This window comes from Podarcis gaigeae (assembly GCF_964106915.1).
Source record: "Podarcis gaigeae genome assembly, chromosome: 17".
In the NCBI taxonomy this organism is placed as follows: Eukaryota; Metazoa; Chordata; class Lepidosauria; order Squamata; family Lacertidae; genus Podarcis; species Podarcis gaigeae.
In genome coordinates this window covers 40,769,457-40,788,166 of record NC_139694.1, presented here as the reverse complement: position 1 = coordinate 40,788,166, position 18,710 = coordinate 40,769,457, and the positions used below count along the sequence as shown (strand labels likewise).

The window sequence follows — 18,710 nt, the reverse complement described above, 5'->3', positions numbered from 1 at the left end:
TCCCCATATTCTCTAAATTATGTAACATAAAACTCCAGGAAACATTGTCAAAGGCTTTCTCTGCATCTAACTTTTATTTGCCAGGGCCCTCAGCCACAGGCCCAGCTAACATATGCACATCAGGGACACACTGCTACATTTTGTTGCAGCACCCTACGTCCAAATAAATGGCAAGGATGCCCAAGTTGGATTGGACAAGCAGTGAGACAAGGACACAGAAGCATATATCTTTTGTCAGGCCTAAAGTACCACTGATCCATTGGGGAGCTCCCTTTCATTCACCTCCCATCAGAGACAAGGTGTGGGCTTTTTAATTGCCATCAGCTGTGAATTGATGCTTTTGAATTCTGGTGCTGGAGGAGACTCTTGAGAGTCCCATGGACCGCAAGAAGATCCAACCTCTCCATTCTGAAGGAAATCAGCCCTGAGTGCTCACTGGAAGGACAGATCCTGAAGCTGAGGCTCCAAGCCTTTGGCCACCTCATGAGAAGAGAAGACTCCCTGGAAAAGACCCTGATGTTGGGAAAGATGGAGGGCACAAGGAGAAGGGGACGACAGAGGACGAGATGGTGGGACGGTGTTCTCGAAGCTGTGAACATGAGTTTGACCAAGCTGTGGGAGGCCGTGAAAGACAGGAGTGCCTGGCGTGCTCTGGTCCATGGGGTCATGAAGAGTCGGACACGACTAAACGACTAAACAAGTGTCTGTTTACAGATAGGTAGCCGTGTTGGTCTGCCATAGTCAAAACAAAAAAATTTCCTTCCAGTAGCACCTTAAAGACCAACTAAGTTAGTTCTTGGTATGAGCTTTTGTGTGCATGCACACTTCTTCAGATACTTTCACTTATCTGAAGAAGTGTGCATGCACACGAAAGCTCATACCAAGAACTAACTTAGTTGGTCTTTAAGGTGCTACTGGAAGGAAATTTTTTTGTTTAAACAAGTGTCTATTTGACTTTGATGGACATCTGAGGAGGGAGGTATAGAGCAGTGTTTCCCAACCTTGTGCCTCCAGATGTTTTTGGCCTACAACTCCCATCATCCCTAGCTAGCAAGACCAGTGGTCAGGGATGATGGGAGTTGTAGGCCAAAAACATCTGGAGGCACAAGGTTGGGAAACACTGGTATAGAGGTCATTAATGAATAAGCTTGGTTCTTCTCCCAACCCCTCTGTCTTCTACCTCTAAGGGTTGTGGGAAAGCAGCTGATGTACCTGTTGATATACAGTGGTACCTTGGGTTACAGACGCTTCAGGTTACAGACTCCGTTAACCCAGAAATATTACCTCAGATTAAGAATCTTGCTTCAGGATGAGAACAGAAATCGTGCGGTGGCAGCAAGAGGCCCCATTAGCTAAAGTGGTGCTTCAGGTTAAGAACAGTTTCAGGTTAAGAATGGACCTCCAGAACGAATTAAGTTCTTAACCCGAGGTACCACTGTATTGCTAATGGTGATAATATTTTTTTAATTGAATAATGATGCTTCTGGAATCTCTAATAATTTGAAGCCTTGAATAAGTCTCATTCCCTCTATAGTGGGGCTGTGGTGTTTTTATGGTAAGTTTATGCCTTTCTTAGCCGGGTTTTCATAATCTCTAGCATGCACTCCTCAGGCACAATCTGTTTCTGATGACTGCAAGTATGTTTATTCAGAAAGCTATGCTTTCAAATTTAAAAGCAGGCTTCTGGGAATGCAATGGAGATCTTTACCTTGACTTAAATGCTTGCTCATCTGCTGTCCAGATGTTGCCAGCTGTTGAACAACTTCAAGGCCCTCTCCTTCCTTATAGTTCTTCTAGTGGATTGGGACCAGGCAGTGCTTCCAATGAATGACTGTTGTAGGTGAAGTGGGACACCTTTCTTTATTTGTGAAGAATTTTAAGCTGCCCTTCATTAATTAAATGTTTGATATCAAGGTGGTGCAGAAAAAATTATGACTAAAGATGGTTCACCCACCGCTGATACAAACACAAAATATAAAATGATAAAAACATGATCCAAACAGCATTTCTATTAAAACTAAAAAAAGGAATAGAATCTAGTAAGTCAGATTTAAACAGTAAAATGCATGGAGAAGTGTGACCGCTGTACAAGTATATTGGGAAACAGAAGCATGTTCCAGAATCCTGTGGGCTGCCCCTGCCTCTCAATATCTCACTCCCCTCTTTCCTGGGTCAGATGTGAGGCTTCCACGGAGCTCACTCCAAATGGAGGCTGAACTTGCTTAAGGACGGGGGGGGGGGGGGAGCATTGGTGCTTGTTCCTGCATTGTGGAGGGGACCCAAATGTGGTGTCAACCAGGTGCTGCTTATGATTACTGTCAGTGGCTCTCCGAGGTGTGTTGGGCAATGGTCTTTCTCAGTATCAGCTTGTGATCCCTTCTTAGACTGGATCTACATTGTTAAAAAACGCTGTAGGAAAAAATGCTATAAAAGCTCTCAGTGCAAAATCCCCCTGGTGACAGATCACAGCTCTACAACGCCATCTGGTGTCACATGTTTATAATGCAGTTATAATGATATAATTGATGAGTGTAAAAAGGTAAAGGGCAAAGGGACCCCTGACCATTAGGTCCAGTCATGGCTGACTCTGGGGTCGCGGCGCTCTGAGTCCTAAGTGTAGATTTGAAGCTGGGACCTTCTGCTTGTACAGCATGTGCTCTGTCACACAGTGAGGGCCCCCAAGAAAGGCACCCTGGATGCACACCCCACCTCTCCCAGGTCGAGGTGGCCCAAGGGTGCATACCTCACCCCCACGTCGCCTCTGTTCTCAGATGCCCCATGCAAAGGTTGAGAGGGCATCCTGTGCATTTGCCTGCTCTGCAAGATGGGACTGCAGCTGGGCTCCCAGGTTGTTCCACCTGCGCCTAAATTTCTGAATAATGTCATGGATAAACCTGATAGGCCTTTTCCTTTTTTAGCTTGCCCATGGCTGGCTGTGGTCCACATGAGCTTTTAGAATGGTACGCACCAGTGCCAGATTTACGTATAAGCTAAACAAGCTACAGCTTAGGGCCCCACCCCCCAAAAGACTTTAAGGCGGGGGGGGGGGGCTGTATGTACATTTCCAAAATACAAGATAAAAAGCAAACAAAATAAAACCTACATACAGCAACAGTGTTTTAGTTTGTAGGCTCCTATGATGTTAGTAATGGGCCCCGCCTGCTATATAAAGAGCCCCATTACCTTCAGTAGCCTAGGGCCTCATCAAACCTAAATCTGGCCCTGGCAAGCACACCCATTGTTTGAGCTAAAGGGGACGGGAGGTGGAACTGGGGGCCCAACCTATCCATGAATGGCCCTTTTTGTTTAGATTGGAGAGTGGCTGAAGACAGAGCCCTGACAGGCAGTGGGAGGGGTGCCTAAACCCTTCCCTCTCTGCCATCCCTACACCCCCCTCACCAAATGGTCCTTACAAGAAGTTTCAAATGTTTCAAACTTGGAGCAAGGAAATGGGTATACATTGGAACCTCACGTTAAGAACTTAATTCGTTCTGGAGGTCCGTTCTTAACCTGAAATTGTTCTGAGGCATCTGATCAAGATCTGTATTATGAGGCATCTGATCAAGGCCTGTATTTTAAAATGAGCTTATATATATATATATATATATATATATATATATATATATATATTTGCAGATGCTTGTGTGTTTTAATGCCAGGCAGAAGACCAGCTGTCTAAAAGACTGGCAGATGTTTATCTTCCTGGACAAGGGCCCCCTTGATTTATTGCAGAAGACGTACCTCAGGGTTGTAAAAGGGAATTACAGGCTGGAAGCAAAAGGTCACACTGACCATACAAATTACAGAATGCTGCAAAAGCACTCATTGTTTAACAAAGCATAATACCATGTGTCTTCCATTAGAGACTTGAGCCACAGGTTAAACGGCAAGAGCTAATGGAAACAGCAGATGGCTAGGGAAAGAGGCTTCTCTCTGAAGCTGCTTTGAAGCTTCAGAGAACTTAGAGAATTTAGCTTTTACTAAGTTCCCTTTTTACTTTGAAAAGGCCTTTCCTTTCCTTCTAAAAAGCTATATATGTTAATGTATGAAATATATTGGCTTAAATGTAATTATGCAAAGCATTTAGAAAGTAAGAAATGTTAGATTCTTATGTTAGATTCTTATATCATAGAAACATATAGTTGGAAGAGACCACAGGGGCCATCGAGCCCAGCCCCCTGCCAGGCAGGAAACACCATCAGAGCACTCCTGACATATGGTTGTCAGGCCTTTGCTTAAAGACCTCCAAAGAAGGAGATCTTTCATTGATGATGCGTGAGAATGTGAACCCAAGATCTCTGACATCTGTTTAAAATAAAATTTTAAAACCATTAACCATCTGTTTTGGAGGGCAAGGAGGGCAAGAGGTGAGCTGGTAATTAAGGTGCCTTGTCGAGGCAAATGTAAGATATATGGCTACTTATTTGCCATTTATAGATAGAAGGAAATATAGCTCTTTGTCTCCCATAAAAGGCAATAGGAAATGGGTGTATCTTTTATGATTGGTTCTAGCAAACAGCCAATAGGAATTTCAACCAGGCTGATTGGACAGAGGCAGCCAAAGGAGGAGCAAGGGGGCTGGGCTGAGGAAATATAAGTGCTGACCATCAGGGCTGGAGGGGGCAGAGCTTTGGTAACCATATACCACTGTGCCTATCATTTATTTGTCTGACAAATAAATTATTATTTTAATTTCTCTATTGCTGCGTTGAATATTTCATTCCAGCTAAGTGTTAACCACAAGCAGGGTGCTACAGTTCTTAACCTGAAGCACCACTTTAGCTAATGGGGCCTCCTGCTGCTGCCGCGCCGCTGAAGCACGATTTCTGTTCTCATCCTGAAGCAAAGTTCTTAACCCGAGGTACTGTTTCTGGGTTAGCGGAGTCTGTAACCTGAAGCGCCTGAACCCGAGGTACCACTGTACTATACTTCGGTTGATGCAGCCTAGAATAGCATTGGCTTTTTTTTTTGCTGCTGCATCACACTGTTGACTCATGCTAAACTTGTGGTCCACCAAGACCCCAAATCCTTTTCACATGTACTGCTAGTAAGCCAGGTGTCCCCTATCCTATATTTATATATATATTCAGTGAGTGCTGAAGACACACACTTCTCTACCCTGACCTTTGGCACTGGGATGTGTGTTCTCGCCCCCCCCCCCCATTCCTGTGACTGAGTTTTAAATTGCTGTAACCTGCTGTGGGACTTGCTGGTGTAAGGCAAGCAATAAATGTAAACAAGAACAGCAACAATAACAATGGCTCAATAAGCAGGTCATCGTCTAATCTTCTAGGTAGTTCCTAGCCCCTTTTTGCAACCTGCGTGAATAACTCAGGAGTTCACCTGCCTAGGGCGTCCTTGGAGCAACTCCTCCCAAGGTGCGCCCCCTCCAGGGTAAAGACAGGTCTCAACTGTGTTTTAATGCATTTATTTCTGGAACTCAGCAGAGCTGTTTCTTGCCAGATAATAACCCTAATAATGAGTGTGGACTTGGTTTATTAGCATCCCTGCTGACACCAGGGGGCAGTGTTTCTCTACACCTTGCATCCTGCAACATATTGAGACAGGTCCCGACCTTGACAATATAATCTCCATGCCACCCTGGAAATGAAAATAAAACAGATTAGGACACATCCAACAACACGCTGTGTACATGTTACCAACTTAAAACATGGCTAGTTGTTCTTCTTTTCTCAATTTGGCTTGAAGCTGGCCATGACCTGAAGCTGGAGGAATGTGTTGAACTCAGCCTTTGCTTTATCTGCTTTCACCCCTCTCTAATTATTATTATTAAAATGTTTATGATGGCTTAAAACACACACACACACACACACACAAAAGCTGCCCTGAACATTGTCACTAATACAAAGAGACAGACATAAATATAAATAGACTTAACAAAAAATGGCAGCAGCCTCCGCAGAGGGAGGGTGATTCTGCTGGGGATGTTAATGATCTGGTCAGACCCCGCACGGGTATAAGACAGAAATCCCCAAAATACAGGGCAGGCTTTGCATAAGGAACCAAGACCAGTGAATCAGACAGAGGTACAGCAAGCAGGCCTCTCTTGCAGATGTGGACTCAGAGAAGCCCTTAGGTGACACAGTCACTTGTTTCTTGTGGCAGAGTAAGGTAAAGGGTAAAGGGACCCCTGACCATTAGGTCCAGTCGTGGCCGACTCTGGGGTTGCGGCGCTCATCTCGCTTTATTGGCCGAGGGAGCCGGTGTACAGCTTCCGGGTCATGTGGCCAGCATGACTAAGCCGCTTCTGGCGAAACCAGAGCAGCGCACAGAAACACCGTTTGCCTTCCCACCAGAGCGGTACCTATTTATCTACTTGCACTTTGACGTGCTTTCGAACTGCTAGGTTGGCAGGAGCAGGGACCGAGCAACGGGAGCTCACCCCGTTGCGGGGATTTGAACCGCCGACCTTCTGATCGGCAAGTCTTAGGCTCTGTGGTTTAACCCACAGCGCCACCCACATCCCTATTGTGTCAGAGTAGCAGTTCTCTGCAGGGACGCAGGTGGCGCTGTGGGTAAAAGCCTCAGCGCCTAGGGCTTGCCGATCGAAAGGTCGGTGGTTCGAATCCCCGCAACGGGGTGAGCTCCCGTCGTTCGGTCCCAGCGCCTGCCAACCTAGCAGTTCGAAAGCACCCCTGGGTGCAAGTAGATAAATAGGGACCGCTTACCAGCGGGAAGGTAAACGGCGTTTCCGTGTGCGGCACTGGCTCTGGCTCTGGCCAGAGCAGCGATGTCACACTGGCCACGTGACCCGGAAGTGTCTCCGGACAGCGCTGGCCCCCGGCCTCTTGAGTGAGATGGGCGCACCAACCCCAGAGTCTGGCAAGACTGGCCCGTACGGGCAGGGGTACCTTTACCTATACCTAGCAGTTCTCTAATGCTAAGGCTGGTAGTGCGACCAGTTCAACCACACAGGGCACCAAAACAATGAGTAGAATGGAGTGCCAAAGGTATCCCCCTCCCAAATGTTAGCGTAGCACAAGACACTGCTGAAAATTGAGAGCCCAAAGACCACCACTGTCCAGTGGCAAGCGCTGAAAGTTTTCCTAGGGGAACAGTTAGGGCCAGAGGCAACAGCTTGTGAGGGAGATGGGGGGGGGGGCAATGTCATGCATGTGAAACTGTGATGTCCTGACGCTGCACATGTGAGCATCACACCAGGCAGAAGCTTCCCGGGCACCAGGGGAACATTTAGTGGACTAGCCTAGACCCATCTAATGGCCTCACAGTATTCCCCAGCTCACACTTTGGGAACAACCATGTTGCAGGCCATTTCCCATTTCCAGCGTGACCTTGTGCTTCTGCAGTGATGGGTGTCTGGGCAGACGCCTCCACCTCTTGCAAGGAAATGCCACTAAGAGTTTTCTCCCAACAGACTTCTTACCAGGCACCCATTCCATCCTCTGAGTTGTCAACCACAATCTTAGCACAAGCCACATCTGGAGCGACGTTGTCTGTCAGCAGTTCTGCAAGGAAAGAAGATGGAATACTGACGTGAAAGGTCCCTGCTGGGATGCTATAGGTCTGGATAAGTTTTGCGGTGGCAGGCGTGGGTGCAGGTAGGTAAAAAAGGATTAAAAAGGTAAAAAGGGAGGGTGTAAAGTAGGCCAAACAATATCGCTTGACCCATCCATGGTTGTCACTGACCCACTGCCCATTAGCATGCAATTTGAAATGCCCTGTTGCATCAAGAAGGATGCAATATTTCTATACCTTATGAATTCCAAGTCAAATAAATGCATTTGCTGAGGTCTCACTCCTACAATGTTCAGTTATATGTGTAACTTGAAATCCCCTGGTCGGGGGCATTTCAGGGAGGAAGCCCCAGCCAGCAGATACATCAATGTACAAATACGGTCAGGCTAGACTGCTGACCCACGGCTATCCTACTTTCTACCTTTGGGGTTGTGGACTCCACACCTGCAAAGAGCAGAAGGTGAGGGAGGACAACTGGTCCTTTCTGTCTCCCAAAAGTGTTTGATGTGGCTTACATCACAATTTAGATCAGGGTGGGGAACATGTGGCCCTCCAGATGTCGTTAGAGTCTAGCTTCCATCAGCCCCAGCCAACATCTGGTGGGCCAAAGGTTCTCCATCTCTGAATGAGGCAAAACTCTCTCCAGGGGAAGCCGATTCTCACCAGAGCATTGAATTCTGCACATGTTGGAACTCGGCTGACTGCCATCCTGGCACCAGTAACGACTGTTGATCTGGAAGATACCAAAGTCAGTGCTGCCATCGTAGTCATTGTAGTGCGTGGCAGCAGTATTATAGCTGCTCTCGTGGCATGCCGTGCAGACCCCTGAGGCAGACACATAATCAGGTCAGAGCTAAGTGCACACAGTCTGGGAAGCATGCCCCATTCTTCATTTCCTCCCCGCAGGTGTTTTAAAACCCTGCCTTATCAGGAGCTGTTCAGAGAGTCAGTGATGCGGAGGGGGGCAGGGGAGCTGCCCAGCAAGGAGTCACAGAGCCCTGCTGCCCCTCCCTTCTCCGCCTGTTCCAGGACAGTTGAGGAGGCTGGCCGCCTCCTCACAAGCAGGAAGGGCAATAGCTGACCTCATGCTACCAGATGGGCAATGCATGTCTGGATCTGGGATTCTGCTGAGCTGCATCCCCCCTCTGCCCCTGGGATCATGCTCGGTTTGGAGCAGGTCTCTGTGTGAAGCCACTCAGGGTGTTTTGGTTTTTCCACAACTGCAGCTGCCTTGAGGGAGATATCTTTTTTTGGGGGGGGTCTCCAGAGAGTATCCACTAATTCTCCTTTAACAAAAGCCGGGTGCAAAAGAAGACAGAACCCCTGCACCTTTCCATAGTTGCCTAAGAAGGGGGGCGGGATTTCATAAAATGCAGCTTGTTGTGTCAGCTACCTGCCCCACACCTGACGCAGCATCTGGGGCGGGGGAAGGACACAGAAAACAAACCAGAATGGAAACCATGCTGTTAGAGTTCAGACTACTACAGTAGTCATTTCAATTTTGTTCCACCTCTGAACAATTCCATCTCCAAGAAATGCCCCTGGCTTCATCCTATCCACCTCTACATTGCATCCTTCCACTTCTCCCTAGATGGAGGCACAAACCATCCTCTTCACCCCAGTTCACTCATTCACACCATCATTTAAACCCTACTCCTCCAACCCTATAGCACAGGGGTCCTCAAACTATGGCCAGCGGGCCAGATCCAGCCTGCCAGGGTCCTGAACCTGGCCTGCCTGCAAGGCCTGAGGCTCGGAAACGGCTGGGCAGGAAGAGCCCTGAGGTAAAACACGTAAATGTAACAAAGGCCTGGTAACGCGGTTGATACTGCCAGCACCAGCTGCTTGATAACGGCGCACGACCCCTTTAAGCCACCGGAGGGGGGGACGGCTGCAAAGGACCCCCTTCCACGCCAGCCCTTGCCCTCCTCCCTTCCCCTCCGGCCGGCTCCAGGCTTGCCAGAGCAGCGCCTCACCGACCGGTTGTGCACACAAGTCCCATGCGGCAACCTGGGCAACCTTAAGAGTTAGGGAAGCACCAAAAACACAGGCAACATTTGCAATAGAATTAGCAGGAAGAGACGTCTGAATCACAACAGTTTATTGTACAAGGGAATCTCCATGTAAATAATGGTGGGAAGCTATGAACTATGCCGAGCAGGGCACCCAAGATGAACAGGTCATAGTGGAGAGTTTTGACCAAATGTGATCCACCGGGAGGAGGAACTGGCAAGCCACTCCAGTATCCCTGCCAAGAAAACTCCATGGACAAAGACAACAGGCATATAAAAGTTATGATGCTGGATGGTGCTGGAGGAGACTCTTGAGAGTCCCATGGACTGCAAGAAGATCAAACCTATCCATTCTGAAGGAAATCAGCCCTGAGTGCTCACTGGAAGGACAGATCGTGAAGCTGAGGCTCCAATATTTTGGCCACCTCAGGAGAAGAGAAGACTCCCTGGAAAAGACCCTGATGTTGGGAAAGATGGAGGGCACAAGGAGAAGGGGACGACAAAAGACGAGATGGTTGGATAGTGTTTTTGAGGTTACCAGCATGAGTTTGACCAAACTGCGGGAGGCAGTGGAGGACAGAGGTGCCTGGCGTTCTCTGGTCCATGGGGTCACGAAGAGTCGGACACAACTAAACGACCACCACCAACAACAATCTTTAAAATAAAGCTCTCCACCCAAACTTCCCCAAGTTTGAAAATAAACTTCAATGTAGAGAAAGTCACATGCATGAGGAACAGCAACATCAAAAGAAGAAATGAAGTATAAATGTGAGGTATAGGTAATTTATATTATTACTGTTGTGTGTCTGTTCTGGCTATGATTTTGAAACAAGGTTTTTTTTAAAAAAACACAACAACAACAACAACATGAAAAAGAGCATGTTTCTGGCACCTCTTTAGTCCGGCCCCCAACAGTGTCTGAGGGACAGTGAACTGGCCCCCTGTTTAAAAAGTTTGAGGACCCCTGCTATAGCAGGATGCAGCAGAGCATGTTGCAGATTAGCTATAGAAATGTGGAGGGAGGCCACCTTCCCCTCATAATGACAGCCAGACACATGGTCAGGGAGACCCAGAAGATCAAATACTCACCCCAAATGGAGTGTGTGTGTGTGTGCGCGCGCGCACACACACACACACACACGCATGCCTACCTAGTCAAGACCCAGATGTCCCCCAGTGGACTCACAGTTGGCCAGGCTGTAGCCAGCATAACCATCTAAGCCCAGCTGCTGGAGCCTCTGAGCCAGCTCACAGCGCCCATAGACCAGGCCTTCTCCTGTGGCGAGGAGACCGGTGAGCAAGGGCAGCAGCCAAAGAGCCTTCATCGTTGCACTTGAGGAGGGCAAGGAGCAAGGTGAGGGTGTCACGCCTACTTTTATAGAGGCTCTTTGGCACTCCTCTGGAAAGCAGCCAAGTCGGTAGGACTTCAAGAGACCTTTGAGGACGTTGGCCCTGACCTTGCTTAGCTAATCAGCATGTGTGTGTCAACAAGAAGCAGCAGGCGTGACTCCCTGGGTCCCCCTCCCTGTGGCAGAGGGCTGAGAGCTGTAGCTCCAGCTTCCAAGTTGTATTACTAGATTGTAATTAATTCATTAAAAAAAAAAGTATTGCCACACTATATTTGATAAATTCACAATATAATCAATTTTATTCCTGTATTAGAATTTTAATTTTAATGCACAAATAAGGCAGATTATGGGAACTTTCTATGGGTGGTATTCAACCAAGTCTTACTCAAAATAGACCCACTGAAATTAATGGACCTCATTTTGTCATGTTCATTAATTTCAACGGGCTATATTCAATGAAATCGTTGCACTAGCACAGGGGCATGGAAACCTTTTGACTCCGTGGGTCAGATCCTGACCAGAATCAGCCTTGTGAGCCAATGTTGACAAATGGGTGGGGCCTTTCACCTGACAATCACATGGCTGCCTCCTCCTCCTATTCCTATAGTGATTGGTTACCTCTCTATGAGCCTGCAGAGTTATCCTTGACAACTTTCATGACCTAGTCAAAAGGACTTTCCTAGGATTGCCTCCTGACTTTTATCTTCCCACCTTCTGAACCCAGAGCAAACAGTGAGGTGGTTTGATTCTTGCCTCTTATTCTGTGTCCAGTGGAAAATCTGGCACCTGGCTGTTTGCAAAGGAGTCGTCTGGCTCCAGCGGCACAGACTGTTCCTTCATCACTGGGAAGGGTGCCAAGCGGCTTCATACTTGCACATTAGTTCTCCATAAACAGAAAGCAGCCCTATATTATGTGGCATGACCCTGCCTTTAAAGCATCTTCAGAGCACATCTTTTCCTTCAAAGAATGCTGGGCATGGTGGTTTGACAGGAATTGTAACTCCCTGAGGGGTAAACTGCAGTGCCCAGAATTCTTTGAGGGAAGCATCCTCATGGATGCAGAACATTATATGGCAAGTGTGAACGTGCAACTTCTGCAGACTGAAATGGCCAGTTATGGTGCAAATAAACTGGTTCAATAAGGGATTCTCATACAAATGTTAAAACCTTGAACTTGGTAGCAGATTGGCAGCCAGCGCAAATCAATACTTAGAGGCGTAACGTGCAGGCAGGATCTCAGGCCTGAAAGAAGTTAAGCAGCAGCTTTCTGTAGTAAATGGATTTTCCAGACCAAGTACAAGGGAAGCCCTGCATAGACATGGACCATTAGGTGGAAGACTGCCTGCACTTTTGCTTTTTGTCTACAGAGAAAAAGTACTGGCCGAATGATTTTTGGGGTGGGAGAGGGTGTGTAAAATGAAAGCTAGAAAGAGAAGGAGTCCGGAATCAGTAGAATCTTTATTTGCATCAGCCACTAGCCACAGCGATAAAATAAAATACAATGTACTGAAGATAGAGGTAAAAAGGTAACTATACAAAATACGTTCTAGAGGCTTACAGCTATAATCAAATAATAGCTCTTATTCTAATTGCCCCTGCTAAAAACCTTGCAGTTTTTGCTGTCACCTGCTCATCTTGATCTGCCAAGAGAAAGGTCACTGTGGCAGCGGCTGGGCGACCTGGCATGGACAATAATAGAGGGGTCATAACCTCACGCCTCAAATCATTATAAAGAGTGCAAGCCAGACGCACATGAGCCACTGACTCAATACTGCCATCTCCACAGGGACATGACTGTTTTTCCAGCAGGATTTTTTTGAAACTGACCCTCAAGTACAGCCGAAGATGAAAGTGCAAAAGTGCAAAAGTGAAAGCGCATCTGTATTTTGGAATTGTTACATTTTGCAAATAGGGTGCCAAAGTGTCAAAATAACTAGGTGGAAAATAATCATACCATGGACAAAATTTCCTTATTGTGACCAAAGTGTTTTGTCACTCAGTATCATATAGGCACTGTCTAATTAAATTATTTGCTTTACAGAAGCCCAGTGTTAATAACTGTTGTGGTAATAAACCAGAAAAGTAAAGCTTTTAGTTGACAATTTTAGTCCAAGTGCTCTCATGCGATACTAAAGGTAATAGACCAATGGGGTTTAAATTTAGGCAAAGCCAATAATTAAATGCCCTACACCAAATCTGTAATTCAACAGAGGGGAAATTAGCCTGTAAGCACAATGAAGCACTTGGAACACAGGATGGAGCAGAAAAAAACTGCCTTAGGAACTTAGATTGAACAGCTTCTGTAGATCCAAGGTGAACGCCTGTCCAAATCTGAGCCCCACATAATAACTGTGCTGGGGGTTTAGCTTTAAACACTTCAAGCGCTGATGTTATGTGATTGCCACCCTTTGTATGGAAAAAGCATGTCAGAATTTTGGCACCTTGAGATGCTTTTTCCTTTGCATATTTCTGATGTGCTCCCCATGACCCTGTTGACTGAAAAATAAGGCCAAGGTGTTTAAAGACTTTAACTTGTTTGATCAACTGATTCTCCATATACCATCTATGGGCCCTGTAGTTCTTGAAAACACCATGACTTTAGATTTCTTGTAATTCAGCTGTCCTGAGAATGCCCAGAAGGAGTCTGGAACATTCCACCTACAGGCTACAGCCTTACATATCTTGTATTTTACTGTTGGGTTGAATATATTATTTAGACTGTAATCTGCCTTGAGCAGATTGGAAAGACAGGATAAAAATATTTGTAATATATCCATCTACTATATATTTTGGAAAATTGTTTGCTTGCTATGCATTTGGACTCCCACAACCAAATTTTCTGTGATGATTCCTGACATCAAGGAGCAGTTCTTCATCTATGCTCTCACGCAGATCAATGCCATTTTGAATCAAGGTGGCAGATTGCAAAACTGCACTGATTTTATTATTACTATTATTTCTTAGAAATCCCAAGGAATGGCAAGTACAAGGCTGCTGGGTTCTAATGCATTGTGAATCCAATACCAATATTATGGATGCAATTATTACAGTTCCAAGGTGGCACTCATCCTCCAACTACCCAGTACAAATTGCTACAGCAGGGCAGTTTCCAGATGGCAAAAGCCGGCTACTGTGCTGAACTCATCCAAGTCCCATTCGGGCATCCATATCACCCCATTGAGTTCATGGTTTGCAAGAAGAGGATGAGATTCTGCCAAATTGCTCAAGGAAACAGGGCATCCTCCTTCACAAGTTGAAAAGCAGAGGTAGAAAGGTCTAAGGAGGACACAGTGGCTTTTGCATGGAAGCTGCTGACATGGGGTTCTGACTCCTGTTATTCCCCTTAGAATTCCCTGGATTCGGGACTTCCGGAGGCGGCGCGAACGGCAATGGCGGTCCTCTTCCTTCTGTGAAGGGGAAGCTCCGCGGAAAACGGGTCGTCTGCTACGGCGAAGCGGAGACCCGCATCGAAAACCCACAGGCAGCAAGAGCCTGTGGTCCTGGGACTCGGCGGGCGCCAGAAGCGGCCCCCGAAACGAAGAAGGAACCCCGTAAGGGGCTCCGGAACGTGGAGGGGGTATCGCGGCGCTGTGAGTCGATCGCTATTCCCGTGGAGTGAAGCCGCACAGCTGCTGTCGGTGAGTGCTGACCTTTCTTTCTGGAGAGATCTGATCCAAAAACAACTACCCGTGAGTAAGAGGGGACTATAAAATTGGAGCTCAAATTATTGATAAATTTGGCTGAAAGCGGAGAGACGCTAACAGGAAGTCCGTCTTCCGCTGCTGCTTAAACATCAAAGCAAAAGACTCTGACGTTTGGAGCCTTTGAAGAGGCGTTAAAAGAAAGATTGATCTTTGCATCCATTGAAACTGCTTTTGTGTAAAGTGAAGACCTAACCTAATTTGGTGATTTATTTTCTTATATGGACTGTGCTAAACTTCTTCTTTTTGGAACTACATTTACCATTGAGAAACCCAGGTATTGGGACTGCCTGAGCAATAGAGCTGTCAGACTGCAGACTTTGTTACTTTGTAATTGGGACTTGCTACAATCTGACTGCTCTTGGACTGGATACTTTGAAACATCATTTTGCCACTTGTTAGAGACAAAGTAATACATTCTAAACCAACTCTGCCAAAGACAATTTAACTGAAGGCTCTTGGAAATTTAATTGGATTTTATTGAATTTTTCTGATTTGGCTTCTTCCCTCATAACATTAGGAGCTCCCTCTAGAGGATTTTGGACTTATAGACGTGACTTAGCTTTACTTTCTCTTTCCTTTCCTCCTATTTAATTGTTCATTCTCTGGGCTGCTGTATTCCCATGGGAACAGCTCAGCTTGACCTTGACTGTTAGACAAAATTGGTATGAGTGGCGCAAAAAAAAAAGAGGGCAGAATTAGAACTAGACAAACAACTTTAGCCTTAGCCTCACAGGCACGTAGATCTTCCGTTCCTACTCTGCCGGTGGCAGGAGGAGAAGAACCTGAGCAACCACAGTTGGAAGATATGGCTGCTGGAGCATTGCGTTCGACTTTAGAGAAAATTTTGGAAAAATTGGACACTTTGGATAAGAAAGTAGATGAGCAAACGGCCAAGATTGACCAAAATGCAGCCTGTCTAAATAAGATAACTGGACAAGTGGCCCAGAACGCACAAGCAATTGGACAGTTATCTGAAGCCACTGCTGAAAATCGTAAATTGGCTGAGGCAACTAGCCAAAAAGTGGAAAACTTAGAACAAGAGGTAAAGCCACTGCACAAACAAGTAGGTGAGCAACAGATGTATCTATCTATGATAGAACTTCGGAACCGGGAAAATAATTTAAGATTGAGGTCGATACCAGAACTTGAACAAGGAAACTTAATTGAGTTCCTGACTAAAGAACTTTCTAAATTCTGGTCTTTAGAAGAGGAAAAGGATTTTAAAATTGTGTCCGCCTTCAGACTTGGAAAGTTTGCAAGGAAAGATAAGCCCAGAGATTGCTTGATAACCTTGAGATCAAAGGAGGAAAGAGACAAAATACTAGGCCTTCATTACGAAAAGTCACTGGATATCTCGGACAGAAGAGCTGAAATTTACAAGGATATCCCGAAACAGCTTTTGGACCTTAGATCCACCTATCTTGAATTGGTTAAATTGTTGAGGAGCAACTCAATCATCTTTAGGTGGGAATTTCCTCAGGGTCTATCCTTTACCTTCAGAGGGAAGAAGGTTAAAATTAAAACAGCAGAAGATAGAGATAAATTTTTGATTGCTTACGGAGAGGACCTTCAGAAAGGGATTGAAACACCCTTGGGGCCTGGACCATTAGTTCTACCCCCACCTTTGGAACCTGAAGATCCTGAGAAAAAGATACCACCACCAGAGCAATAACAGATCTATTCAGGATGTCTCTGCAACTTTTGAGCTGGAATATTAATGGATGCAACTCCCCAGAAAAAAGGAGGAAGATTTTTCATATATTGAAAAAAGAACAATAGGACATTATCTGTTTGCAAGAAACACATGTGACTAGGCTCCATAAAAAAGTTTTAATATTAGGAATTTATGCACCGAATGAGGGGAAATCGGAATTTTACAAGAAGTTGCATGAGAGTATGCTGGATTATCTGGACTATGACAACATCATAATGATGGGCGATATGGATGGGGTGGCATCAACTAACATGGATAAGTCACAAAGCCAAAGTGTAACAAAGGATGGCAGACTACCTAAGACTTTTTTCGAACTGACTGACAATATGGACTTGATTGATATTTGGAGGATAAAGAACCCCTTGGGAAGAGAGGGAACATTCTTTTCTGAAGCCCAACTGACATGGACAAGAATTGACCAAATATGGATATCCAGAGGGTTGGCACCTAAGATCAGAAAGGTGGAAATCTGCCCAAAGACCTGCTCCGACCCTAATGCACTAAAGATGGACATGAGACTACAACCAGCTGGCTCTTTCAGATGGAAGATGAATGACAACTTGTTTCGAGATCAGGAAATTACCAAGAAGGCCCAAAAAACTCTGAAAGATTATTTCGAGATAAATTTGAAAACGACGGTGGAAAAAAGAACCATCTGGGACGCAAGTAAGGCTGTGATGAGGGGGTTCTTGATACAACAGAATGCTGTAAAGAAAAGGACACAAAATGAGAAAAAAAGATAAGATTCTGGAGAAAATTAAAGAATGTGAGAAATTAAGATTAAAACCGAAGTCACAGCAGATTCTGAGAGAAATTAAACTTTATCAGGCACAATATTCCAGATTGATAAACCAGGAAATCGAGTGGAAAGTTAAACTAATTAAACCAAAAACATTTGAATCGGCAAATAAATGTGGGAAACTGCTAGCTTGGCAGTTGAAGAAGAGACAAAAAAATGAACACAGTTACAAATTTAGAGATTGAAGGGGAAAATGTACAGAACCCTATGGAGATTAGGAAGTGTTTCCAGAGGTATTTTAAACAACTGTACACTCAAGGGCCACAAGATGAGGCTGAGATAGAACAATTTTTGACAAAGAATGGGCTACCAAAATTGTCACAAGAGAATAGATCAATCCTGAACTGCAGAATTACATGACAAGAGATGGAACAAGCCATTCAGAACATGCAACTGGGCAAATCTCCAGGGCCAGATGAGCTTACCTCCAAGTATTATAAGACATTGAAAGACTATTTGATACAACCACTGATGGAGGTGGGCAATGAAATTTTGGAGGGGAAGAAGGCGCCGGAATCGTGGAAAGAGGCCTTCATCACATTGATACCTAAATCGGAAACGGAAAAAACACAACTTAAGAACTACCTTCCCATCTCCCTCTTAAATGTGGATTACAAAATATTTGCAGACATTTTAGCAAGCAGACTTTAAAAAGTTTTAAATGAAGTAATTCACAAGGACCAGGCAGGCTTTCTCCCAGGCAGACAGTTGTTTGCTAACACAAGGAATATTATAGACATCTTGGAACTCTTGCAAACAAACATTAATACAAGAGCCGTGCTAATCTTTATAGATGCGGAGAAGGCCTTTGACAATATTTCCTGGAAATTCATGAAGAAAAATTTGGAAGGGATGGGAGTGGGTCGGGGGTTCGAAAATGGGATAGATGCAATCTATTCAGAACAAAAGGCTAAATTGATAGTTAACAATGTGGTTACAGAAGAGTTTAAAATTGAGAAAGGGACACGACAAGGCTGCCCTATTTCCCCATTGTTATTTATTTCAGTCCTGGAGGTGCTCTTGAATATGATTAGAGGAGACCAGTTGGTTAAAGGAATTCAGGTCGGAGCGAAACAGTACAAACTTAAAGCTTTTGCAGATGACCTGGTTTTGACTTTACAGGAGCCAGAACCCAGTACGAAAAGAGTATTACAATTAATCCAAGAGTTTGGTCGGGTGGCGGGATTTAAATTGAACAAGCAGAAAACTAAAGTATTGGGAAAAAACTTGACAGCTACAGAGTCAGAAAGGTTTCAGAAAGAGACAGAGTTAAACGTGGTTAAAAAAGTAAAGTACCTAGGGGTAAACATAACAGCAAAAAAACTGAGTCTTTTTAAGGACAATTATGAGAAATGCTGGTCAGAAATTAAGAGAGACTTAGAAAGTTGGTCAAGATTGAAATTTTCCTTGTTAGGCCGAATCGCTGCTATAAAGATGAATGTATTGCCAAAAATGCTGTTTTTGTTTCAAACTTTGCAGATTGTGGACAAAATGGAATGCTTTCGGAAGTGGCAGAGAGATATTTCCAAATTTGTCTGGCAGGGCAAAAAGCCCAGAATTAAGTTTAAGATACTAACTGATGCGAAGGAAAGGGGGGGCTTTGCCCTGCCAGACTTAAGGTTGTACTATGAATCA

General features: G+C 45.2%; 1 protein-coding gene across 1 annotated transcript; it reads right to left on the bottom strand.

The window, feature by feature from the left end:
* Positions 1–5,412: 5,412 nt before the first annotated feature.
* On the bottom strand, positions 5,413–10,868 carry LOC310834519 (lysozyme C-like). The gene is made up of 4 exons (XM_083717991.1): positions 10,696–10,868; positions 8,161–8,322; positions 7,406–7,487; positions 5,413–5,601 (listed from the first exon to the last, which is right to left on the bottom strand). Exons 1-4 carry the CDS (start codon positions 10,832–10,834, stop codon positions 5,535–5,537), a joined length of 450 nt encoding a protein of 149 aa, XP_083574117.1. The 5' UTR covers positions 10,835–10,868; the 3' UTR covers positions 5,413–5,534.
* Between the last annotated feature and the right edge of the window lie 7,842 nt (positions 10,869–18,710).

What these genes read in the sequence shown, in the direction of transcription:
- LOC310834519 (XM_083717991.1), bottom strand. Translation starts at nt 10,834, where the DNA reads ATGAAGGCTCTTTGGCTGCTGCCCTTGCTCACCGGTCTCCTCGCCACA. An exon ending in TGGCTACAGCCTGGCCAACT is followed by an intron (nt 8,323 to 10,695) that starts GTGAGTCCACTG and finishes TGTCTGCCTCAG; the next exon opens with GGGTCTGCACGGCATGCCAC. An exon ending in GTGCAGAATTCAATGCTCTG is followed by an intron (nt 7,488 to 8,160) that starts GTGAGAATCGGC and finishes CTTTCCTTGCAG; the next exon opens with AACTGCTGACAGACAACGTC.